Here is a 26,976-nt window from a genome sequence, read left to right on the forward strand (position 1 = left end):
ATGTATAAAGTATATCCATTAAGGTGCATTTTTTAGCTGGGTTAGCAGAAAGGGGTCACCAAGCTGAGCAGTATGTGCAAACGTCTTTCCTGGAAGCACTGGAGACATCTTCTGGGATGAGCTACGCCTAACTGGCTGGTGGAGGGGAATGACTGCTTGAGAGGGTGGTGGTGCATTTGTGCAGTGGTAAGTGGGCTCAATAATCCATAATGCAGTGCACATGTTTGTGCATTTATTGACCTAAGCAAGGTCCCTCCCTAAACATGGTGCTGAAATCACAGACCTTCATGCAAAAGATGGACCTCTTATTTGTCCTTCGATTTGTCCTTTGTTCAAACAGCTCAATTAGATGTGTTCTTAACAGAGGCCACACAGCTCTTCATATCTGTATGCAATGTTGAAGTGAAGATTGATGTACTTGCTGATACACCCTCACCAGCTTCCCCTATGTATTCCGTGACTAGCAGATGTAACCCCAGGTATTAAACTCTAATATACAAAAACTGATTAAAGGAATGTTTTTATTATTCTGAGCCACAGGTAATTACTTGGGCTGCATCACAATACAATGGCCCTAAATAAGACTTCAGTGGAAGGAAAAGGCCGTCTGCTGAAGTCCCTCGGTTAGGATACCCCAAGTGTGTTCCCCTTCCTGAGGCCCCTATTACGAGTTTCCCGCTGGGTCAGCGGGTGGAAACAAAGTTTCTGCCCACATGCCCAGCAGGAAACAGCCCACAACACTGACGCTGGCTCATAATTGAGCCGGTGGCAATGTTGCGGTGCGTAAGGTGCACCAGCACCCGTCGTGCTTTTCACAGTCTGCTAAGCAGACAGTTAAAAGTGCCACCGGCTGGCCATGGGGGCCCCTGCACTGCTCATGCTAAGTGCAAGGGCAGTGCAGGGCCCCCCCATGGGGCCCCCTGCACCCTGTCTCCACCAGCAATAACATGGCAGTGCTACCACCATGTAAACTCTGGCGCAGAGGGGGTCATAATCCCCAGGGCAGCGCTGCTTGCTGTGCTGCCCTGGTGGATTGGGACTGCCAGCACTGCCAGTCCCTCCAGTGGAGGAGAAGTGGTGGTGCTGGCGGTCCGACTGGCGAAACTGCCACGGTCATAATTGTGGATGTCAGACCGCCACTTTGACGGTGGTCCGACCACCACGCGGCCCTGGCGGTCTTAAGACAACCAGGGTTGTGATGAGTGGCAATGTGTTTGCACACCATGCCACCTCAGGTTGGACCCAGCCATTTGTGATTCAGTTATGACCCCACTCTAATGGGAACACTCCAACTTGAACTGCGGGGGTAGGTCCTCCTTGAACAAGAATACAATGCTGTAGACCCATGCCAACTTTACATTTATACATGTGACACTTTTAAATAGTAGGCACCCCACTTTGTGGGCTCTAATGCCTACTTATGGGTGGCTTATTAATATTTCAAAGTAAGGGTTTCTCCTGTCAAAAGGGTTATTTTGACAAGTTGAACTGCAGGTTTAAACTGAAGCTGTGACTCTACATTGGCAAGTCCGAAGTCATGTCTTCTTGGTCACACTAGTGGATGGCATAATAAGTGCTGCAGGCCACAGGTGACATTTACCTTTCCATGCCATGGAAGTAGTTTCTACACCATATACTATGTCCTTACATCAGAGATAAATATGACAATCAGGGAACAGTCGTTTTTCTTACATGTTTTAAGGGCCAGAGGACATACACTGGACACTTCACAGCAGTGTCTCAGTGTGCATAGTCTACAAACGAGCAATACAATTCAGCAAAACATGAGACCTGTTCAATGCAATTAAGACCTTTTATAAACTACTGCCCCATAAGTAAGTTGCAGGGAGGGTCTCTAATCTTGTCAATAGGAATACCATTGATGTATTGCATTGTCTTGGAAACATTTTGTGAAGTAATCAACCAATCTGCATTAAACATGAATGCCAATTTAAGCTGGGGTGGAGTAAATCACATTTGAAGAATGGCCTGATATTTGTTACTACCTACTAAGCTTTTGAAGGTACAAGTCTACAAGAAATCTGAGCATCACGCCATAGGCCAGACTTTGCTAGGATACAGGCATTCAGCTCAGTCTAAATATCCTAGCATATTACCTTTGAGGAATAAATTGCTTTGCTGTTTGGACAGTCACGGAGCAGTGACACGTTAAACTCTGTAGCAATATCTCCAACTGAAGGAATCTTATACATCCCGGGCCCTCTGGTGTACAAATAGCCATCAGGGGAGTACCGCAGTTCTTCCAAGGTAAACAGGCCCAGGCCTTGAACAAATGCCCCTTCAATCTGCAAGAATGAAAACAAAAACATTTTCTTTAGCAGGTGGGTTCAAAGCCATCAATTAGTTTTTGGTTTTGCACAATAGACAATTTCACAAGTAATTCAAAGAATTGTTGAAGAATTACTGTAAACATCAATCAGTCTGGGTGAGGTGAATTTCTTACCTGCACGTATTATGCCTGTTCACAAAGGTAAATGTATACATGGTGTAAGTGTACATGTTTTTGCTATTCACCATTTCTGAGTATAGAATTATAAGTAAGTGTGTGGAGCCTTCTAAAACAAGTTTTAGGAGTGTAAAACTACTAGTAGTAAGATTTTGCACAGAGGTACAACTCTCCACCGGCATGAAAGAGATTTCCTTTTTTGGAAAGTATAGAGAAAAAATATTAAAGTTTAATTTAATTTTATTTTTGGATAAAGTTTAATTCAACATTTTAAAATGTTATTTAATAGGTATATATAATTAACATTATAAATATATATTTAATATTACATACACACATGTGTAAATATAAATAAATGTGTATCAATGAAAAAAATAAGGGTTCAAGATCACTTATAGGTAGCAAAACTTCATCATCCTAGTGTTGTTTGGTGGATGCCCCTGGTAGGCACCAGGGCACCCACATATAATTTAGAGGGGCCCTGGGTGGTGGGATCCCTGGGGCCACAATAGGCCTAGAGAAGGGGGGGGCATGCAGCCCCTCCCTGTTTTAATGGAGTTCCGCCCAGGAGATGGGGTTCCCAGGGACCATTAAAGCTTGGAGAGGAGGATCCGAAATGCACAGCGTTGGTTGTATTAACTTACAGTAAGTATATATTACATTTGTTTAAAAAAACATAGAAATTCATTAAGAAAATCAAAGGTTACAGGGACATTATAGTTCGGCTTACGTTGTCATGAAATTACTTTAGCTATCACACAGGCATTTTGTTTCAGCTTGGGCCTGCAGCTTGTGCCCTTTCCCCCTGAGATATGCATTTTTGTTTTAGTGAAGATGTTTTTATTATTTTATCACTTTGTCCTTTCGCAAAGAATTCTGTTCTGTACATTTTCATTCTGTGCTTCATTCAGGTTGTACGTGATAAGTTATGGGTCATTGCTGGCACAAAGCGTTCATCATGTCCCCAACTCTCATACGTGGAAATATACATGTTGTCACGTCAGGGCAGTTTTCTCAAAACACCAGATTTATTTTTATAAAACACCTCACTGCTCCCTACATGATAGAGGGGAATTCCATACAGTTGCCATCATACAATGCACGTCGCCATTGCAGTCTCTGCTGAGATCTGATGCAATCTTTCCCTCCATGTGGGAGAATTCGTAGTAGACCAACAGACCTCTTCTTTACCTACAATCACAGGTATGGGGGATGGGGTTCTCCCAGGGGGCCTGATGGGCAGATCAGGGCTTACACTGCTATGCTATTGTATAGAACCTTAGTAGTGTGTTGTATCCTGGTTACCGAAGGTGGAGAATGCTGCATTCCGTTGTCATGGGAACCCCCTTGCGCTACAGCAGAAGTGGCAGTTGCCGCTAGCTGTTGTACAGGGATGCCACGACGCGGCTCGTTGTGACTGAAATAAAACAGATTTAATTATATTGACCATGCGGAAATCCTTACATTACAACATTGTTTTGGCGAGGAGCGACAGCTACGCGGAAGCAGTGACTCTTCGCTTTGTGTGTGGATGAGAACTTACTGCTGTTTTGGATCATAAATACTGTGACCTTACGTTCATATTTCAGGCTCACCATAAAATATTAGCTAACATCTCATCTGGTGTGTTGGAGGGGAGGATCATCTACTCTGTGGAAAGGAACCCTTCCGATTTCTTAAAGTGGAAGTTGTCTGAATTCTTAAAGGGAAAGTTCCTCAAACCTCCTTTTAAGGGAAGACTGTTTGTGTCTTAAACGGGAAGTTGTTCAGCAAAATTAATTTATTCTGCAGTGCTATTTCTACAAGAAATTAACAACTATAAACTAAAATCTAGTAAAAAAAGAACAATTGTGTATATTTTATACAAAGATAAGTTTTTGAATTGGAGACAACAAGAAGAGTAAACTGAAGATAGGCGAATTATTTAGCCTGGTCATTTTGGATTCTTCGTTAGAAATAATGTAACATGGATATCACCACAATCTGGCCACCTCCTTGTTTCCTTTCGCAACCTGGAGTTCCACCTATTGAGTGGGACGAGTGAGTGGAGATTTTTGACAACTATTTGGAGGCAACCGATGGTCAGGCTTTAGACAGCGTAGGAAACAAGCTATTCTTTTGTGTTTCTTAGGAAAAGAGGGCCAACACGTTTTTAAATATCTTCCCACAGCTTTGGACAATGATGGTCAACTCTTGGAGAATGAAGAAGTGAGGTTTGCTAAAGAGACAAATGTGGTGATGAGAAGGAACAAATTCTGCACTCAACCTCAGAGAGTAGGTGAATCTATAGATGGTTTTGTAACAAGACTTCGCAAATTATCTCTCCAATGCAAATTTGGAGCAATGACAGAAGTGATGATCAGAGACCAGCTTATAGTTCAATGCAGAAGTAGAAAAACACAAGAACACTTGTGGGCTGCAAAAAACCCTTCTCTCAAGGACGCCATCGAAACTGCGAAAATAGTTGGAGAGCCTGAATATTGCATGAAGGAAATGGAACGAACAGATGATAAAGGAGACATTAAAGTGGCTGAAGGAACGTCCGCAGTGGACAAAGTTGATGAAGACGTGGCTATTGTGAACAAATGGAATCTCAGAGGAAGAGGAAGATTTTTCCATGACAATACAAACTATGGCAATAAAAACAATAGTAGAATATGTGGGAAGTGTGGCAGTACATATCACACTTCCGAGTCAAAGAAATGTTATGCCATAAGAAAAGAATGTAGACATTGTGGTCGTAAAGGTCATTTCGCCAAGATGTGTAGAGAAGTGGGTAAAAACAAGGTTGCAGCTGTTGCAGATGGAGTCTTGTGTGTTAATGGACATATATTGGGACAGGTTCATGATGTAACAGTGAAAGTGAAAGTAACAGTGACAGTGACAGTGAAAGTAAAAGGAGTTAGAGACCCACTGCTAGCTTTACCATCAAGGGCAGGAATTTAGAGTTAATGGTGGATTCAGGGTCATTGTATACCATCATTCCTAAGGATTTATTCAAGAAAGAGTGGCCTAATGTGAGATTGTTACCCAGAGATGTCAACCCTGGAGGTTATCAGAGAGAAGATAAGTATTTTAGGATATATGGATAAGGTTATTCAATTCAAAAATAGATATGTAAATGGTAAAGTTTATGTGGTAGAGTCAGGGCCACCAATTTTGGGGTGGGCACACCAGTATGATTTATACATTAAGATTGATCCTCATGCAGTGGAACGAGTTATGGTTGTGGAGCAGCTATCAATAGAGGACATTTTGAAAGGGGCTCACCAAGTGTTTAAAGAAGATTTAGGACAATTGAAGGGGTACGTACACAAAATAAAGTTAAAACAGGGTGCAATACCTGTCCAACATAAGGTTAGAAGGGTTTCTACCAAGATAAGAGGTGAAGTAAAAAAAAATGTTGGCTGAGATGTTGATCAATGGAGTTATTGAACTAGTTGAAATGTCACCATGGATATCTCCAGTTGTTATCACGGAGAAAGCTGATGGCAAGTTGTGTTTTTTTGTGGATTTAAGAAGTTTAAATCAGAATATAGTTGCAGACACTTTTCCATTACCAAACATCAATGAACTAATCTTGTTGTTGAAGAGGGGGAAATGCATATCACCAGATCAGGCTTGATGATTCATCTAAACTGTTAACAGCATTCATCACCATGGAAGACACTTTTCAGTTCACAAGGATGCCGTTTGGGTTAATATCAGCGGCTAGTGTCTTCCAAAGACTGGTGAATGAGGTATTCAAGGGCGTAGAGAATATTAATTTTTTCAAGATGACATTTTGGTCTTTGGAGATAGTGTGGGTATCCAAAGCAGGGCATTAAAAAAGGCATCTAACAAACTAGCTGAGTTTGGCTTGACTTTACGCAAATAAATGTTTTCCTTCCTTGTAACAGAAGTAGAATATTTAGGGCATATCTTGTCGTCTGAAGGGGTAAGACCTATAAAGGATTTGCTTGAAGCGATAAAATCAGCACCAAAACCTAAAAATAAGGATCAATTAAGATCTTTCTTAGGTTTAATTGAATATTATTCAAAGTTCGTAGAGAACTGTGCAAGTAAAATTGAGAACCTCAAAGTACTTATGAGGAAGGGTATGGCATATGTGTGGGGTGAAGATCAACAAAAGTGTTTCAATATTATTAAGGAAGAAATATGTGAAGCTGGAATATTGTCACCTTTTGATGTGAACAAAGCAATAATTGTTACAGTGGACGCCAGTGATGTTGGGGTTGGGGCTGTTTTGTCTCAAAAGTTTGGGTCCTCTGAAATAACTTTTGCATATGCCTCACGTTCCTTGACTGCCACAGAGCGACAATGCTCTATAATTGAAAAGGAAACCCTAGCAGCAGTTTGTGTGTAGAGAATTTTAGAACGTATGTGTGGGGCCACAAGATCACTCTTCGCACTGATCATAAACCTTTATTAAAGATTTTGTCTCCTGGGGGTGCCGGCAAAGGTTCAGCATGGCTTCTAAGGTTAGCATAAAAATTACAGGAGTACAATTTCATTATTTTGTACATTCCAGGGTGGAAGAACACACAAGCAGATTGTCTGTCTCGCCTGCCTTTAGATTTGGAAAAAGTAAATGAAAATGTTGTGACACCGGTGAAAGAGAAGGAGCGGTGGCCAGTGTTCACGATGTGATCTTTTGGGCCTGTGGTGCTATTAATAAATCAGAATGGTCCAGTGCCATGGAAGATGATGATGTTTTAAAGGAGGTACAAATTTTGATAGAAAAGGGGCCAAGGAGGGAAAGTACTTTGTCAGGTGCCCCCTGATCTTTCAACAAGGTATTAGATGAAATGTCCAGAGTAGTTGGGCAGATTATAATGCGTGGTGAAAAGATTGTTCCATCCACTGATCTACGAAAGAGATTGTTTGATATTGCTCATGAGGGACACCTTGGTCAGACTCTAACTAAAAAGAGATTGCGGATGGAGTTTTGGTGGCCAGGGATGGATGATGAGGTGGCAATGTGGATTGAATGGTGTGCAGAATGCAAAGAATGTGAAAAGAGATTGAGGGTGGGACCACCGAATATTGCAAGCAATATTTATGATCCAGGCCAGGCTTTGCATACAGTTTGCCTTGATTTCATTGGTCCCATGGCAGGGATCAGGCATGATAAAAGATTTAGGGCCAGATGTAGCAAAGTTTTGCGAGTCACAAATGGCCCGAATCGCTATTTGCGACTGTGCAAAATCGGAAATGGGATGCAAAAATCCCATTTCGAACTCGCAAAAAGCGATGCGAGCCATTAGCGACTCGCAAAAATTGCAACCCCATTTAGCGACCCGCAAATAGGAAGTCGCAATTTGCGAGTCGCAAACCATATGCAATTGCAACTCGCAAATTGCGACTAGTCGCAAAAAGCCCAGTTTGCATGTCCCATTTACCACTAACTCAGAGCAGGTGGTAACCATTACCAAAGTATAAAAGGAGACCCAGAAGGCATCTGGGTTACCCAAGATGGCGGAGATATACCTGATAGCAGTGAGGAGGAGAGTCCACACAGCCCAGCAGAGGAGGAGGAGGAGCCAGAGACAGGAGAAGATTTACAGAACAAGGCAGACTCTTTTTCAGCAAACTGAGGAAGAGATCTATGACAAATACCGCCTTAGCAGCGCAGCCATACTAGAATTAATTGAATTACTAAAACCACAGCTAGAACGCCAGACTCTGCGCGGCTGCGCCATCCCTACGCATGTGCAAGTGCTATGCTCACTGCACCTCTTGGCCTCAGGGAGCAATCAGGGGGTCATTGCAGTGGCAGGTGGTGTATCTCAAAGTGCACTGTCAAGGTTCCTCAGGGCATTCCTAGATGCCATACTCACACATGTCTCACTTCATATACCTACCCAGGAATGAGGCAGAAATTAACAGCACCAAGCTGGACGTTTACCGGATTGCCAGCTTTCCCCATGTCATAGGGTGTGTAGATGGGACACATATTCAAATATGCCCCCCTGCAAACCTGGAATATCTGTTCCACAACAGAAAGTGTACCCACTCACTGAATATTCAGGTTGTTTGTGACGCCCATTATGTCATCACTGACATTGTCGCAAAATTTCCAGGCAGTTCCCATGACGCCTACATTTTTAGGCACAGTGGGATACACCAACGGCTGGAACGTGGGGAGTTTGGAGACGGATACCTCCTAGGTAGAGCTGCATACACCTCGTAGACATACACACAGGTCACTGTGCACACCAACCAGGACTTTCTAACAGTGTAATGTTTGTGCTCAACAGGTGACAGTGCATATGCACTACGGCCATGGATAATGACTCCGTTCTTAACACCCAGCAATGATTCAGAGAGGCGATACAACAGTGCACATAAGAGGACCAGGAACATGATTGAACGCAACTTCGGATTGCTGAAAGCAAGTTTCAGATGCCTCCACCGCAGTGGAGGTGCCCTCCAGTATACCCCCATTACAGCATTCAAAATTGTTGTTGCATGCGCCATCCTGCACAATATTGCCACCCGACGTGGGCTACCTCTCACCCCTGCAGACCCAGATTCAGAGGATGAAGAGCAGGAGCAACCACATCGCCATCATGGGGATCGGAGTATTGCAAATCAAGGCAGACTGAGACGGCAACACATCGCAACCCAATACTTTGGAAGGTACGTGTCAACTTCAACCATACTCACCTATTGACCAAAAACTCCATTTGTTAAGTGGAACAAAAAACCATTTAATATGTGCAGAAATTGAACTATTTACAATGACTAACTGTTCATGTACATCAAAAAGCAAACCATGCATGGGGCACATTGCTGTCATGTGCCCCAACATCAGGGACAGGGTTCAGTCTATGTCCTACGGCGGCCTCTGCCAGCCTGGCTGGTCCCAGGTTGTTCTGCAGTGCTCTGCCTGGTACTCCCACTCCGGAGCACCCTAGTGTCACTGGCAGAGACACTGCTCACAGTGGAGCCCTCTTCGCTGTCCTGGGGGGTGTACCCTGTGCCCCTGGACACATGCCGTGCCTCCATTAAATCGATCACATGTGTGATCCGGCCCAGGCCTCTAGCCACATCCCCTGCAAAGTGGCCCATTTCAACTTGGAGGCCAACTGGCCTTCTCGACAGGCCAGTGGTGTTGACTGCCAGTCTGCCAATTGATGTGGCCATCCTGTCCAGCCTCTGGAGCAGCTGACGGTCCCTGCGCCGCCCACCCTCGCTCTGTGACAGTAGTCCTGCCACCAGTTCCCGCATGGACAGGGCTAGGTCCCCAGTGTTTTTGCCAATGACGTCCAATTGGGAATGGAGCTGCTGCATGCTGGCCTCATTGCTCCTCACAAAGCGGTGCAGAACCCCACTAATTCTCCCAAACATATTGTTCTGCAAGAGCTGACCACGGAGCAGCTGTGCCTCGGTGATGGTGGTCGATGGACGCCCGGACTCAGCCTGCAGCCCTGCTCTCCTCAACCTGCGTCGCCTGCGCAGCGGTGGATGCCCTGTGAGCTCTACTGTGGCACTCCTGGCTGTTGCTGGCACAGCCTCTGGAACCACTGTTGCGGCAGGTGTTGACATCAAGGGGATGGTGTTGGTGGTGCAGGTGGGAGTGGTGGCAGCTCCTGTGCTTTCCTCATGGGGCTGGCTGCTGTGGCTTGTGGTGGTGTCTTGTGGGAGACCTGTGGGACATGGGGAACAGACTGTCAGTGTCTACTATCTGTTGCACACTTCCTAATAAACATTTGCCTATTTACTGCCTACTTGACTACATTGCCCATAATGCATCATTCTGGTGTTTGCTACCCTGAAATGGAGCTATCTTGGTTGTGCATGCCCCTGTGTACATGGTGGGTGGGGGTATGGCATTGATGGGGGTACAGGTATATCACATGGTACTCACCGGTTGATGTAGTGGGCTCAGAGGTGTCCAGATCTCCAAATCCTGTCACTGCCTCCTGCTCCAGGGTCTCCTCCACCATTTCCTCCAGGGGTGTGGGTGGTAGTATGGATGATGGTCCCCCTCCTGTGCCTCTCATCTCCCGGAGCCTTTCTGACACCCTCTCCTTGGTCCGGGAGCGAGGTCATACCACCTCTTTTTGATCTCATCCACACTCCTGTGGCTGACCCCCAGGGAGTTCACTTTTTCTTGAATTTCCAGCCAGAGTTGTTTTTTGGTTGAGTCTGGCACATTGAGGGCTGCCTTTCCAAAGAGATCATCATAGTGCTGACAGCATTCTTCTGTCAGCACCTCCAGCTCCTTCTCAGAAAATTTAAGTTTTCTCTTTCTTGGTGTTTCTGCCATTGTAGCTGCTGTTCCTCCTGTTGGCTGTTCAGCAGTTTAAAATGGGTGTGGTCCTCCCTCCTCCCAGGTGTATTAGTAAACTTCCTGGCTGTGATGTCATCATCATGTGCCAGGAAGTGTTTTCAGAGTGTTCTGGAGTGGTTTCTGGAGTGTTCTGCAGCACCTGCAATCAATTTACATGGAACTCGCAATTTGCGACACCCACTCGCAAATTGCGAGTCAGTTTTTTGCGCGGTCGCAAACAGCGACCTCGCACACAGCGGACTCGCTATCTGCGTTGAGACTCCGGGTGCGAGTCGCAATTTGTACACGGACATTGTACCTGCATTCCCATTAGCGACACGCAATTTGCGAGTTGCACATGCTCGCAAATTGCGAGTCGCTAATTTTTTTGTACCTACATCTGGCCCTTGGTTTGGTATTGGTTGATGTTCATTCTAGGTGATTGACTGTGAAATTGGTTTCAGAAATGACTACAAAAATGACCATATGGGTCTTACGTAGTATTTTTAGAGAAGAAGGGTATCCTGTTGTACTCGTAACTGACAATGACACTCAATTAACATCTCAAGAACTGAGAAGCTTTTTGGACGAATGTGGTATTCAACACTCTTGTACGGCTCTTTATAATCCACAAGCCAATGGCATTGTAGAGAGGGCTAATCGTATGGTTAAAGGGGCTATACAACTGGCCTTGGCAAATAAGTTAGATGTTGAAGATGCGATTTCTGATTTAGTGTGGGCCTATCGCACCACAGAAAATGCTACCACAAGAAAAGTGCCATTTTACGTGATGAGAGGAAGGAAAGCAAGGTCCAAGTTGACAATGTCATGGGTGAAAAACCTCATTGAGGGTAGAGATCATGATATTAAGCCTGTGAATGTAAACAAGAACAGAGGAAAACTCAATCCTGGGGATTGTGTCAAAATAAAGGCAGGGCACTATAGAAGAGGTTTGAGTAAATTTTGTGGACCATTTCAAGTTAAAGAGGTACAAAAATGGCATGTAGTCTTAACTAATGGTCAGAGGTGGAATTTGTGCAGAGTGGCAAAATTTGGTTCAATCAACACTGAACAAGAGAGAAGAGATTATAAAGATACGTGTAGTGGGTATATGTTAATTCTTGATCAATCATTGTTGGATAGACCTGTTCGGTCTAATGAATGGGCAGATAATGAATGTGAGGAAGGTGGCATTGGAGGTAATATTATAAGAGATGAATTAAAGACCTATGTGGGACAAAGATCGTCAAGGGTGAGGAAGGTACCGGGTTACCTAAATGACTACGTCATGTAGGGACATTATTTTGTTAGGGATTCTAGTTTTATTTGTGTTGTTTAACTTCAGGAAATGTTATTTGATTTTGGGAAAACTGAAAATCATTCTGTACCTTACCATTGTTTTCTTTATCTTTATTTCCATGTTGTTTTTTCTACTCAAATCTGTAGTATTTTTAGTGTTTATTACATTCTTGTGTGTTCAGTGTGAAGAAAAGGGGGTATGTTGTATCCTGGTTACCGAAGGTGGAGAATGCTGTATTCCGTTGTGATGGGAATCCCTTCGCGTTACAGCTGAAGCGGCAGATGACACGACGCGGAGCGCTGCGACTGAAACAAAACGGACTTGATTATACTGACTGTGTGGAAATCCTTACATTACAACATAATGCAGGTAGGGATTCTAGAATCATTGCTGTGACAGTATGGTGGGCATTTTCCTATGTTTCACTTTCCTTGTCACTGCCTTGCTTTTATTACATTTTAACATCCTTATGATCGCAATGCATGCCGTTTTACACAGAATGCAGTTCATTCAATAAAACACATTGAACCTAGTCCGGCTTCTGTTTTGCCTTTGTATGTGTGAGGCATATGTGACTGAGAGAAAGAGGTAAGGTCTGTTTCACCATGGATTTTCCTGGGCAACCCAGATGACATGCTTAGGACTGCCACAAATCACCTTTTACTTTTGGGTACTGGTTTTACGTTTACCCATACAAAATCATAGACATTCAGGAGTTATAGTTATCTGAAGAAACTATTGGTAAAACATCAACCTAACTATAACGTCCCTATATATATATATATATATATATATATATATATATATATGGAAAATGTCACTTACCCAGTGTACATCTGTTCGTGGCATGTTCTGCCGCAGATTCACATGCCGTACTTATGGATTCCGACATCTAGTGTTACAAGCTGTTTTTCTTCGAAGAAGTCTTTTCGAGTCACGGGATCGAGTGACTCCTCCTCTTCAGTTCCATTGCACATGGGCATTGACTCCATTGTTAGATTGTTTTCCCGCAGAGGGTAAAGGAAGGAGTGATCGAGTATACAGGTATAAAGTAAGAGATGTCCATGCAAATGGAAATGTATATACAAATGTGTTAACTTAAACAACTACAGGCTTCCGGGGAGGAGGGAGTGTGCATGTGAATCTGCAGCAGGACATGCCACAAACAGATGTACACTGGGTAAGTGATATTTTCCGTTCAATGGCATGTGTAGCTGCAGATACACATGCTGTGCACAGACTACAAAGCAGTTTGTCCTCCCAAAAAATAGCGGTGGCTAGCCTGTAGGAGTTAAAGTTGTTTGAAATAATGTTCTTAGAACAGCTTGACCTACTGTGGCTTGTTGTGATAATATGTCTACACAGTAGTGTTTAGTAAATGTATGTGGTGTTCACCATGTAGCTGCTTTACATATTTCAGCGATTGGTATATTTCCTAAAAAAGCCATTTTTGCACCTTTCTTTTGTGTAGAATGTGCTTTGGGAGTAATTAAAAGCTGTCTTTTTTGCTTTGATATAACATACTTGGATGCACCTTACAATCCATCTTGCTAAACCTTGTTTTGATATAGGATTGCCTGTATGTGGTTGTTGGAAAGCTACAAAGAGTTGTTTAGTCTTTCTAAACGGTTTAGTTCTGTCTATACAGTACATTAAAGCTCTTTTGATGTCTAATGTATGTAGAGCTCTTTCTGCCACAGAATCTGGCTGTGGAAAAAAGACTGACAGTTCCACTGTTTGATTAATATGAAATGGTGATACAACTTTTGGTAGAAACGTTGGATTTGTTCTTAGTACAACTTTATGTTTGTGTACTTGGAAGAAAGGTTCCTCAAGAGTAAAGGCTTGGATTTAATTTACTCTTCTTAAAGAAATAATTGCCACTAGGAAGGCAACTTTCCATGTTAGAAATTGAATTTGACACGAGTGCATAGGCTCAAATGGTGGACCCATAAGTTTTGTAAGCACTATATTTAGATTCCAAGATGGAACTGGTGGTGTTCTGGGTGGAATGATGCAGTTTAATCCTTCCATGAAAGCTTTGATGAAAGGAACTCTAACTAAAGAGCTATGTTGTATATTTTGTAAATATGCAGAAATTGCAGTAAGATGTATTTTTATTGAAGAGAATGCTAAATTAGATTTTTGGAAATGAAGTAAATAGCATACAATATCTTGTACTGATGATGTAAGAGGGTCTATGTTTTTAGATTGACAGTAATATACAAATCTTTTCCATTTGTTGGCATAGTATTGTCTAGTAGTGGGTTTTCTTGCTTGTTTAATAACTTCCATACATTTTGATGGGAGTTGTAAATATCCAATCTCTATGACCTCAGGAGCCAAATTGCTAGATTGAGAGCTTCGGGATTTGGATGTCTGATTTGCCCTTTGTTTTGTGTCAACAGATCTGGCCTGCATGGGAGTTTGGACTGTGGTACTACAGATAGATCTAGTAATGTTGTGTACCACGGCTGACGTGCCCACGGTTGTGCTATAAGTATCATGTTGAGTGACTTTTGACGCAACTTGTTGAGTAGAAACGGAAGGAGTGGGAGAGGGGGAAAAGCAGACGCAAATATCCCTCACCAACTGATCCATAGAGCATTGCCCGCATTGCCCTTGGATAGGGAATGTGGGTGTCTGGATGCTAAGTTTTGGCATTTTGGGCCTGATTACAACTTTGGAGGAGGTGTTAATCCGTCCCAAAAGTGACGGTAAAGTGACTGATATACTACCAGCCGTATTACGAGTCCATTATATCCTATGGAACTCGTAATACAGCTGGTGGTATATCAGTCACATTTGGGACGGATTAACACCTCCTCCAAAGTTGTAATCAGGCCCTTTGTGTTTTCGCTTGTTGCGAACCAGTCTATGTCTGGTGTTCCCCACTTTTGAAAGTACTTTTGAAGTACATGAGGATGAATCTCCCATTTGTGAGTTTGTTGGTGATTTCTGCTGAGGATATCTGCCAACTGATTGTCTAGCCCTGGGATATACTGTGCTAATAGATGAATTTGGTTGTGGATTGCCCATTTCCACATTTTTTGGGCTAGAAGGGACAGTTGGGATGAATGTGTCCCTCCCTGTTTGTTGAGATAATACATGGTTGTCGTGTTGTCTGTTTTGATAAGAACATTCTTCTGTGTGAGAAGAGGTTGAAAAGCTTTGAGAGCTAGAAAGACAGCTAATAACTCCAAGTGGTTTCTGTGTAGCTGTTTCTGTTTGACATCCCATTGTCCTTGAATGTTGTGATTGTTTAGGTGAGCTCCCCAACCAATCATTGATGCGTCTGTTGTAATTATGGTCTGAGGCACAGGGTCTTGAAATGGCCGCCCCTTGTTTAGATTGGTCGATCCACTGAAGAGACATATATGTTTGGCGGTCTATCAACACTAGATCTCGGAGTTGACCATGTGCCTGTGATCATTGTTGTGAAAGGCACTGTTGTAAGGGCTGCATGTTTAATCTTGCGTGTGGGACAATTGCAATGCAGGATGCCATCATTCCTAGAATTTTAATGACAAATCTTACAGTGTATTGTTGATTTGGATGTATTTGTGAAATTAGATTTTGGAAAGCTTGTATCCTTTGTGTGTTGGGATATGCTAGAGCTTGTTGAGTATTTAGTATCGCACCTAAATATGGTTGTAGTTGTGCTGGTTGGAGATGTGATTTTTGGTAGTTTATTGAGAAACCTAGTGTGTGTAAGGTTTGTATTACATAACGTGCATTATTTTGGCATTGTGTACGACTGCTTGATATTAATAGCCAATCATCTAGATATGGAAAGACATGTATATGTTGTCTTCTTAGGTAAGCTGCGACTACTGCTAAGCACTTTGTGAACACCCATGGCGCTGTTGTTATTCCAAAGGGTAACACTTTAAATTGGTAGTGTTTTCCTTGAATGACAAACCTGAGGTATTTTCTGTGGGCAGGATGGATGGGTATGTGGAAATACGCATCCTTGACGTCTAAAGCTGTCATAAAATCTTGTTTTTGTAGCAGTGGGATAACATCCTGTAAAGTTACAATGTGAAAATGCTCTGACAGGATGTAAAGATTGAGGGGCCTGAGGGTGCCATCTTTTTTGGGAATGAGAAAGTATAGTGAATAAATTCCTGTTCCTTTCTGAGACTGTGGAACTAACTCTATTGCTTGTTTGAGTAGTAGAGATTGGACCTCTTCTTGTAACAGAATTGTGTGTTCTGTGGTTAGTTTGTGAAACCTTGTTGGAATAGTTGGAGGAGTGTTTATCAATTCTAGGCAATAGCCATGGTGGATAATTGATATCACCCAGTTGTCTGTGGTGATATTTTGCCAATGTGTGTGGAACTGCTGTAGGCTTCCCCCCACAGGAGAGGAGTGGAGTGGAAGGGAGTGAGTGAGGGAAGTCACTGTTTTGGATGTGTTGCAGGCTGCTTAGAGGCCTGGAAATTTCCTCTATTTTTGGAGTATTGTTCTCTATATGTGCCTCTAAATCCACCTCATTGGTACTGTGTTTGGTAGGCTGGTTTTGTTTGGGAGGTTGATGCCTCTGAAAGCTGTGGTCTGAAACCACTTCGAAATTGAGGTTTACAAAATGACCCTCTATATGGTGTGGAATAGAGTGCACCCATTGCTTTAGCTGTGTCGGAGTCTTTTTGTAGCTTTTCTATTGCTGTGTCTACCTCTGGCTCAAAAAGATGTTTTTTAATCAAAGGGCATGTTTAACACAGCCTGTTGTATTTCTGGCTTGAATCCAGAAGATCGGAGCTATGCATGGCTACAAACAGTGACTGCTGTGTTGACACTCCTTGCAGCTGTATCTGCTGCATCTAGGGCAGATCTTATTTGGTTATTTGTGACAGCTTGCCCTACCTGTTGAGCCCTTTTTGGTGTTCTTTGGAGAGATGCTGTATTATATCTTGCATCTCGTCCCAATGGGCTCTTTCATAACAAGCTAGTAGTGCTTGTGAGTTTGCTATTCTCCATTGGTTTGCCGCTTGGGACGCAACCCTTTTCCCTGCACCATCTAATTTCCTGCTTTCCTTATCAGGAGGGGATGCATCTCCTGAGGACTGACTATTTGCTCTCTTCCTGGCAGCACTAACCACAATAGAATCAGGTGGTACCTGATGGGTGATATAATCAGGGTCAGAAGGTGCAGGTTTGTACTTCTTTTCTATTCTCAGTGTTATAATGCTAGCTTTTACCAGCTCGCTAAACATTTGATCTGCATGTTTTACCATGCCTGGGAGCATCAGGAGGCATAGGTATCTGGAATTAGTTGAGGATAATGTGTTGAATAAAAAATCCTCTTCTAGTGGTTCTGTATGCATTGTAACCCCATGATAGGCTGCAGCCCTAGCTATGACCTGGTTTTAAACAGTAGTATCCTCAGGTGGCAATGGTTTAGAGGCGTAGCTGTCTGGATTGTTGTTTGGGATGGGATCTGGGCATGTAAGATCCCATGGATCAACAGTGTCCTGTTGTGAGTCATAGGAATGAGTTGGCGAATGCATTGGTGTAGGGCTAGAGTGAGGAGAGGTAGGTAGGTGCGGAGAATGAGGAGGAGAATACTCATTCTAAGTCAGGAGAAGACTAAGGAGGTGCTGGCTTCTCTTTCTGTTTTGGCACTTTAGCTGGGGGCTGCATAGTGTCCAAGTCCTCCTGAAATGGTAGCTTCCTCTTTGTTTTTAAAGGAGGTGCTGTGCTAATTCTCCCTGTTTCCTTATGGACGTGGATCCTGGACTGCTTCTCATCCATAACTTGAAGTATTGGTTCAACCTCTGACTCCTCCTCAGAGGTTTTGTGACTTTAAGTCTTTTAGAAAGTCCATGTTCCTCTCTGTGTGCTGTTTTTTTTGGCTCCAAGATGTGTTTTTTCGGGATCGAAAAGGATGAGGAAGGTCTTGGCTCCGAAACAGGTTTTCTTCTTTCCCACTCCGAAAATTGATGTTTATTGGACACCAACAGTCTTTTTTCGGGCCGAGCCGTGGCCTTTCGGTAATGGCGTACCCAAGGCCTTCTGTTTTTGCTTATGTGAGGGTGCGGGGCAGATGTACTCACATGCTGGCTGGCTGTGACGGGTCTGTCTTCTTCAGATTCTTGCTCCGACTCTGAATCTCGGACTGAGACTGCTGTCTGCAGTAGTTCTTCTTCTTCTACGTCGAAATGTTCTCCACTCTTCAACGCCATTTCGAGCCTTCTTGCTCTTCTGTCTCTTAGACTCTTTTTCAATCACAAGGATCGACAGGCCTCGCAGTTTTCCTCCCGATGGTCTGGAGAAAAGCAGAGGTTGCAAACCAGATGCTGGTCTGTGTAAGGGTACTTCGCATGGCACCGAGGGCAGAATTGGAATTAAGTCCGATCCATGAAGCTCTCCACGCGGTCAGCCAGAGTAGGCCCGAGGTGGGTGCGCACGCCCTGAAGGGCGAACTAAGTTGTTTCCCGACGGTACTGCTGTGTCGATGGAAGATTATTAACCCGATCGATACAATACCGACTAAAAGAACATTTTGCAAAGTTTTCTGAATCAAAATTTCGGAGTGATAGGAAACACGTCCGAACCCGACGGCGGAAAGAAAACAATCCAACAATGGAGACGATGCCCATGCGCAAGGGAACTAAAGAGGAGTCACCACTCAATCCCGTGACTCGAAGAGACTTCTTCGGAAAAAAACAACTTGTAACACTCCGAGCCCAACACTAGATGTCGGAATCCATATGCACAGTATGTGTATCTGCAGCTACACATGCCACTGAACATATAAATATATAGCCACTGGGTAGTTATAGTTAGGTCACAGTTTCCATAGGGAATGCATTTTTTGTGTTGCTAATAACTTTGACCCCACTGGATCTTCACAAAACTTTCAGAAAAGGTGCTACTTTTGACTAGTTTATGCACGGATTGTTTCGATTTGAACTATCAAGCAGAAGGCGAGAAAAAGGGGGGACCCAAACTGCAAAATACCCCTGTATTAGGATTAAACATATTTGTATAGCTGGACTGTTGAGTCTGCGAGTCCATTGAGAGTCTTGCTGGAGTGCCAATTTAAGAGCACAGGAATCTAATTGGCTCAGAGAGCTTTTTTTTCCATGGGTCATCTGGCTCCCACGGGAGCAAGTGCTCAGATTGGCTGCTGGCAACATGAGAAAAATATTTCTGGCAGCCATTACAGGACCTGGGAACTTATTTAGGTGATTTATGTCTTGGGCGAGGGTAATACGCCTTTACAAACATGACGGATATCATGTCCGCCTTATTACGATCCCATGATATCGTATGGTGATCGTAATAAAGTGGACGGGATATCAGTCACGTTTGAGACGAGTATTCCCTACCCCAAGATCTAAATCAGACCTTATTCCCCTGTCCTGAAGTTAAAAAAAATAACATAAGGTGGCAAGGTAGAGATACACTGCCCCCCCCCATGCCCCATGGGGGACCCAGAGGGACCCCACCTGGTGCCAAAATACAAAACAAGATCTGAAATTCTTGCTGCTATCCTGTAGGACTCCTGCAGGATTCCAGCAAAAAATGAATAAAGAAATAAAAAGTCACCCCAGGGCAGCATTGTTTAATTAAAGGGAGGAGGCATGCAGCCCCCCTTTTTGAGCCATTCACCGGGGCCAAAATGTTCCCGCCCTGAGCTTTCAAAGGCCCAGGGGCCCCACTCACAAGGTCAATTTAAGGGAGGAGGCCACAGGGCCCTCTCCCTGACCCAGCCTAATATAAGTCTGGGGAAAACAACCACGAGGCCGAAATGCCCAAAAAAGGATAGGGGGCGTTGTGACCCCCTCCCCAAGACTTCAAAGGCCCTGGGGACCCTATCCCCCTGGGGCCAGCTCACTTGCTGTGGGCAGGGAAACTGGTGCTTGCTCCCCCCGGCGGGAGCGTTTGTGAATGTCCCACCAAACGGGAGTAAACACAAAGTCTGCTCTCAGTGTGCAGAAGCTTTAAAAACGCTCCTACCAGCTGGAAGTAAACTTGTATTCTGTTTCCCTGCTTGCATAGAATATTGCTCTCATTCAGATAGAGCAGCACAAATAGCAACTCACTCCAGTCAGGAGCAATGTCGGCTCCTAGCATGCTCCCTCTGCAGCACCAACATGGATGCATGGTGGGTACCCTGGATGGGCACCGGGGCACTTACCTTTAAAATATGTGGGTTTTGTGGGATGGACCGCAGGGCCATAATAGGCTCAGGGAGGGGGCCGCACAGCCCACATTTTGTTTTAATACAGATGTAGCCCAGGCGTATGGGGTCCCTAGGGCCTAATGAGGCTTGGAGAGGAGGGGCCAAGTTGTGTCACAAGTAGTAGTTCATATAGATGCAGCTCTGGAGAATGGGATCCCCAAAGCCTAATGAGGCTTGGAGAGGGGGCCACACAGCCCTCTCCGCTTTCAATCAATCAATCAATCAATCACGAAATTTATAAAGCGCGCTACTCACCCGTTAGGGTCTCAAGGTGCTGGGTGGGGGGGGGATGAGCTATTGGTCGAATAGCCATGTTTTGAGGCGTTTCCTGAAAGTAAGGAGGTCCGGGGTCTGGCGCAGGTGGAGCGGTCGGGAGTACCAGGTCTTGGTGGCGTGTTGAGAGAAGGCTTTTTCTCTGGCGGTGGTGCGGTGAATGCGGGGGACGGAGGCGAGGGCGAGGCTGGCGGAACGGAGCTGGCAGACAGAAGTGTGGAAGGTGAGTCTGTTGTTGAGGTAGGCCGGGCCTGTGTTGTGGAGGGCTTTGTGTGCATGGGTGAGTAGTCTGAAGGTAATCCTCTTCAATATGGTTAGCCAGTGTAGGTCTCTGAGGTGGGCAGAGATGTGGTCGCGGCATGGGACATCGGAGGCGTTTTGGATACGTTGCATTTTGTTTGTAGTTTGGCCGTGGTTCCTGCATAGAGTGTGTTGCCGTAGTCCAGTCGGCTGCTGACCAGGGCGTGGGTGACAGTCTTTCTGGTTTCGATAGGAATCCACTTGAAAATCTTGCAGAGCATGCAAAGGGTGTTGTAGCAGGAAGAGGAGACTGCGTTGACCTGCTGAGTCATGCTGAGTGCAGAGTCCAAGATGATTCCCAGGTTTGGGTGGTGGGTGTGGGTGCGGCTCCTAGGGAGGTAGGCCACCAGGAATCGTTCCAAGCAGAGGGGTTGCTGCCGAAGATGAGAATCATTGTTTTGTCTGTGTTTAACTTGAGGCGGCTTGATTCCATCCAGTTGGCGATGGCGTGTAGTCCATTGTGGAGGTTGTTTCTTGCTGTTGTAGGGTCTTTCGTGAGGGAGATGATTAGCTGGGTGTTGTCTGCATAGGATACTATGTTGATGTGGTGGGATCTTGCGATGTTGGCGAGAGGAGCCATGTAAACGTTGAAAAGTGTTGGGCTGAGGGAGGATCCCTGGGGGACGCCACAGATGGTTTTGGAGGATTCGGACAGGTAAGGCAGAAGGCGGACTCTCTAGGTACTGCAGGAGAGGAATGAGGAGATCTATTCGAGGGCCGTGCCGTGGATCCCGGCGTTGTGGAGGCGTGTTCAAAGTGTGTGGTGACAAACGGTGTCAAAGGCTGCGGAGAGGTCAAGGAGGATGAGTGCTGTGGTTTCGCCTTTGTTGAGCATGGTCCTGATGTCATCTGTAGTAGCAATGAGTGTGGTCTCAGTACTGTGGTTCTTGCGAAACCCGGATAGGGAGGTATCGAGCGCTTTGTTGTCTTCCAGGAAGCGGGATAGTTGGCTGTTCAGGATTTTCTCAATGACCCTCTTTAAAATAAGTAAGGCTCAGGGGGATGGGTGGAATACAGCCCTGGTCCCCCAGGACCTAATGGAGCTCTCCTCTTTAAAAAAAAACACATGGCCCGAGGAATGGGATCCCCTGGGCCTTATAGGGTTTGTGGAGAGGGGACCGTGCAGCATCTCTCCCCTTTTTTTATTAGTTTCGCCTCAGGGGGCTGGGATCCCTGGGTTCTGATAGCGCTTAGAGAGGGGTCCATCTGCTCCCCTCCCCCTTTTATTATAGTTAACCACAGTGGATGGGGTCCCATGGGCCTAATAAGGCTCAAGGATGGCGACTGCACACCCCCTTCCCTTGTATTTTGACCTCATATGATGAGTTCCTGGGGCCCAAGAAGGCTTGGGAGCCCCCCGCCATTTTCTATTGTATTAGGCCTCAGTGTTTGTGGTCCCAGTGGACTAGTAAAGCTTGGTGAGTGGGGCTGCAAGCCCTCCTTAGACCTTAGAAATTCACACCAAAGGTTAAAGTAACATTATAGTTAGGTGAATATGTCAGGCACAAAATAAACGTTTTGAACTAAAAAAAAAAATCAGAAATTCACCAGTTATGGATAGCAGAGCTAACTATAACTTGCACTCCCTGCCATGTAGTGCTTATGACTGACGTTATATCAATTACGACATGTTCCATGACATCATTTATGACATCACTCATGACATCTCAAATGACATCATCCAAGCTTCCTTTGTACACATCACTCTATAAACTAGTATGACATTATAGGCCTGAAAGGTAGAACAGAATAGCTCAGAATAACAGAAAGCATCATGAATGCCATCACAGATACAACCCCCTCAGGTGTAGTATGCATGTGTTATGTGCAACACTGACCCTATACCATATACTGCAAATGCATCCTAGTTCACATTAACGATCAACCACATATACATGGGAAACCCTTATTGCCCATGGTGTTCAATATGTATACAACTGTTTGGTGTTCAATCTGTATCAAACCCCTCACAATCGTAGAACCTGCATTGAGAAATGAAGTTGATATGAGCAGAATAATGGGTACTGTAAACAGTGTTTACTCCATGTAGAGAGTTTACTCTATACCACACTATTTGTAGACAGTGAAACTTGCACGAGAAGTACACCACAGACTAGTAAAAATGAACTAGGGGTGGGTGAAACTCAGAGAGTTTCACACCACAGAAATCAATAGAGTTACAGAAGAACTACACAGGATTCTGCAGAACTCATCCAACGGGTGGAAAATATGCTACTCATGCTGCAATTTCAGCATAAATGGCATCATGTTTTGCTCAAGAGTGCGTGACCACTCAAGTTGATTTTGCTGCTGCTTGAGTAGAAAATCTACTTGAGCAGCAGCAAATTTATTCAAATAACAGCCCTCTGACTGTGACCACTCATGAACGTCGGCGACTACCCACATTAGAAAATCGCTCTAGGAGACTTCAAATCTCACTTGCATATTGTGGAGTCTCACAGGAGAAAACTTCAGCCATGTGGCAATTATCAGAATTGGCCCAGAACTCTGTGTTGAAGAGTAACGCGGAGTAGATAAGATCCCACCACTTCCGCAGGCAGAACAGAAAATTCCACCCACCACTAAAATTATGCTATAGGAGCAGTGTACAGTCTATGCAACATTTGGCAAAAAAGACACTGTCCGCTTAAGATGACCAAGGTCTGCAGGTTCTAAAGATCATACTACCTGCAGACTTCATGTTATGTTGAAAGCTTTACAGATAGCCCATCTTTTGAAACAAAAGAAGCATCTATACAAAGGTTAGTATATTATGTAGACACTGTCATGCTGAGTTGATTTTGTCTAATAACTCCAGTCTGCTTACAATACTTAGTGATGAGTTTGGTGGACGGAAAAGGCCGTCTGCCAAACTCCCGCGGTCAGGTTACCACCATACGGTCCCCTTCTGCGGGCCCCATTAAGAATTTCCCACTGGGTCAGCAGGTGGAAGCAGAAATTACATCCACTGGCCCAGCGGGAAACGGCCAACAACATTGATACCAGCTCATAATAGAGCCGGCAGTAATGCTGTAGTGAGTAGGGTGCACCAGCACCCATTGTGATTTTCACTGTCTGTAAATCAGACAAGTGAAAATTGCCAAGTGCATGGGAAGGGCGGGGGACCCCCTGGGGCACCCTGCACCCCATCTCCGCCAGCCTTTACATGGCAGGGTTTCCGCCTTGTAATCACTGGCGGAGAAGGGACTCGTAATCCCCAGGGCAGTGATGTTTGCAGCGCTGCCCTGGCGTATTAGGACTGCCAGCACCTCCAGTGGAGGAGAACTGAAGGTGCTGGCGGTCTGACCGTGACGCTATCGCCATAGTCGAAATGTGGCTGTCGGATCGCTACACTGGCGGGGGTCCGAATGCCACCGTGGCCCTGGAGGTCTTAAGACCGCCAGGGTCGCAATGAGGCCCTTAGTATCTACTATGTAGAATCTTTGGCCTTTTGGAAACTTTTACTGCAGAGCCAAAAAACCTGTGAGGAACATACTGGACACAAGTCATCAACTGTCATCTGTATACAGTTACTCTTCAATACAAATATTTATAATGTGTGTTCTCGTTAATGTTGTCACTGACATTCATCTAACTATGACATAACTTTAACCTTTGTTTTTTGTGTGAAAATAATATATATATATATATACATATATATATATATGTTAATTTGTTTACTGATTTTGTAAAATTCTTTAATATTTCTTAATATGTGTGTTTTTTTTATTATAATTTGTTTATGTAAATTGGGTTTGAGTAATTATAGTGATCAATTTTAAATTTGTTTTGATGGGTGATTTGGTTTTCACGAAAGTGGGTGAAAGCATTTGTAAATATATTTTTAATCATTTCATATTTTATTTATTACTTATTATTTGACAAAACTGTTTTGTGCTAACGTTGGAGTGGGAATTGTAAGTCTGACCCTCTAAACCTAACATTTTACTACTGTTGTTTACCTTGAAGTGGAAAGAATAACTCAGATCCCTTCATAGTCCAACGCTTTCCTGACTGTTGCTTACATTGGAGTGGGAATAGTAAATCTGAAACCTACAAAGTTCAACATATTCCTTGTTGTTGCTGACAATGGAGTAGGAATAGTGTAACGAAATGCCTCTTTTTGCATGGTAACTCCCAAATTTTTTGACTGAAGCTGCTGGTTTTTCAACTCAGAGTGCACTGAGTCCTGCTAACTATACCTCAGTTCCTGTGCCCTTACCAATAATCTGGAACGTTGAATTGGCTCATACCCCATGGGCTAAACTAGAGTACCTGTAAGTCCCTACTAAATGGTACACAGGATACCCAGGGCATGTAAGTTAGATGGTGCCCCCAGAGATTGCAGCACTGGTTGTGCCACCCTGGTTGTGACATGAATAAAATGATACTCCCAGTTGGTCATTTGCAGAATGGAAGACCAGTTTTAACTGCTGGCCCAAATTTGCCATTTAAAGTAATGGCAAAGCCAGAATCCCCTCAGCCCCAACACAGTAAACAAGCAAGTCACCCCTACGGCAGGCCTACTGAGTCCTAAGGCAGGGTGCAAAGAATCTCATGGTCAGAACACATAACTTTACATGTTCTGATAATAAACATTTGAAGCTACTGTTTTAACTGTGGAGAAGCATGGTCATCCAATTGAGAAGTACAGAGTTACACGCTGGCTCCTCCACCTCTCAACTGTGCTAACTCTGGAACAATGCGACCAAAGTGGGCCATCTAAGGTATAAGAAGAAGTCATTACATTAAGCCTGACAATTCTCAGGCCTACATTAATGTAACAAGTTGCAGTGTACAACTTTAGCAAGGTTGCCACTTTGTTGCCTTTAGTCCCCTGTGCCCATACTGGTTGGACAGAGGTCCTGTTGCCGTGACAACTTTCTGCCCTCCTGTGAAGACGTGATAAGGACTCGCAGGAAATAATACAATAGGGGCCTGCTCTGGAAGGCGGTGTCACCTTTCTCCTGCATGAAACCACACGTGTTTGCCCAAAGATTCAAAGGAGAAGTCACCTTTGAAGGGTGACACTTGGGTGAAGGGCTTTTCTATTGTTCAGGCAGAAAGACTGACACATGGGCCAGGAGAGGGGAAACAGTTGCCAAACCAGTTTTTACAGGGGCATGTAGCCACACCTCTAGGTTGGGCTAGGGAGCTCCACACACTGGGAAAGAGGTCATGCCTTCTGGGAAGTGCACAGAATAGTACATTCTGGGATGCTCATGCCCCACACTTCGCAGGAAGTGGTCATCAGGTGGGAAGGAACCTGATAGCCCATTGAAAACCAACCTCAACCTGCCCTAAGGGCATTTTCAGAGCATAAGTGGAGCACTCCTGGCACCCTGAAGTCAGATCTCGATTAGACTGAAAGAAGGACTGAGGAAGGACTCCCCTGCTGCACTGTGGAACCGGTAAATAGAGGCTGCACCGTTGAGGACTGTACCTGCTGCACCAAGGGGAGTGACTGTGCCTGCCATGTCCTGCTCCAGGAGAAGTTGTCTTCAGAGTGCAGCCAAGGCCAAGAGACTCCAACTGCCAATTGACTGGCCTCCTGACCACAGTACAGGAACACAACAGCTGAAGAAGCCTGCTGGAGCAAGTTGGTAGCTCAAAGCTTCATCCCACTGCTAACCACTGCCGTGCAGCAACAGGGACCAAGATCTGATGCACAAAGTTGCACCCAGGGTCTCTGAGCCCAGTGCCGGCAGAGGGCAGCTGGAACCTCCAGAGGATGAGTTATCGACCCAGGAAGGATTGGTCTGTGACCACGATACCGGGCGGCCGGTAGTTCAGTGGTCATTAGACTTTTGCCAGCACCAAGAAGACTACAAGGGACCTCGGCCCTGTGATCAAGATTACCTCATCCACTCTGCACTTCCGGCATGGAAAGTTGTGAAAAGAAACTGTCAGCGTGCCGGGGTGGCAGCTATATAGCACCCGCGATGTTATATGTGACGCGGACAATGCCGACAAGAGACACAAATCTGATTGACGCCACCTAGCAGCACACAGGGGTACTGCTCAAGAAAAATCTCCGGATCCAGAACAAAACATGAGGGTAATTCTAAGGTAAGAAATCTGCAACTAGAAGTCTCTATCAGATCTGTATTACACAGTGGGGTTGCACAACCACATCATACAATACACCCCATTTCCCCACAAATAGT

The 26,976-nt window shown here is 44.6% G+C and overlaps 1 protein-coding gene across 1 annotated transcript in view; it reads right to left on the reverse strand.

The window, feature by feature from the left end:
- LOC138295473 (xanthine dehydrogenase/oxidase-like) overlaps window positions 1–26,976 on the reverse strand; it is a 794,335-nt gene that overhangs the window by 35,732 nt on the left and 731,627 nt on the right. Inside the window, exon 34 of the mRNA XM_069233806.1 lies at window positions 2,118–2,306. Coding sequence (XP_069089907.1) covers window positions 2,118–2,306 — 189 coding nt within the window. The remainder of the gene's footprint in view (window positions 1–2,117; window positions 2,307–26,976) is intronic.

This window comes from Pleurodeles waltl, chromosome 5 (assembly GCF_031143425.1).
Source record: "Pleurodeles waltl isolate 20211129_DDA chromosome 5, aPleWal1.hap1.20221129, whole genome shotgun sequence".
Lineage (NCBI taxonomy): Eukaryota > Metazoa > Chordata > Amphibia > Caudata > Salamandridae > Pleurodeles > Pleurodeles waltl.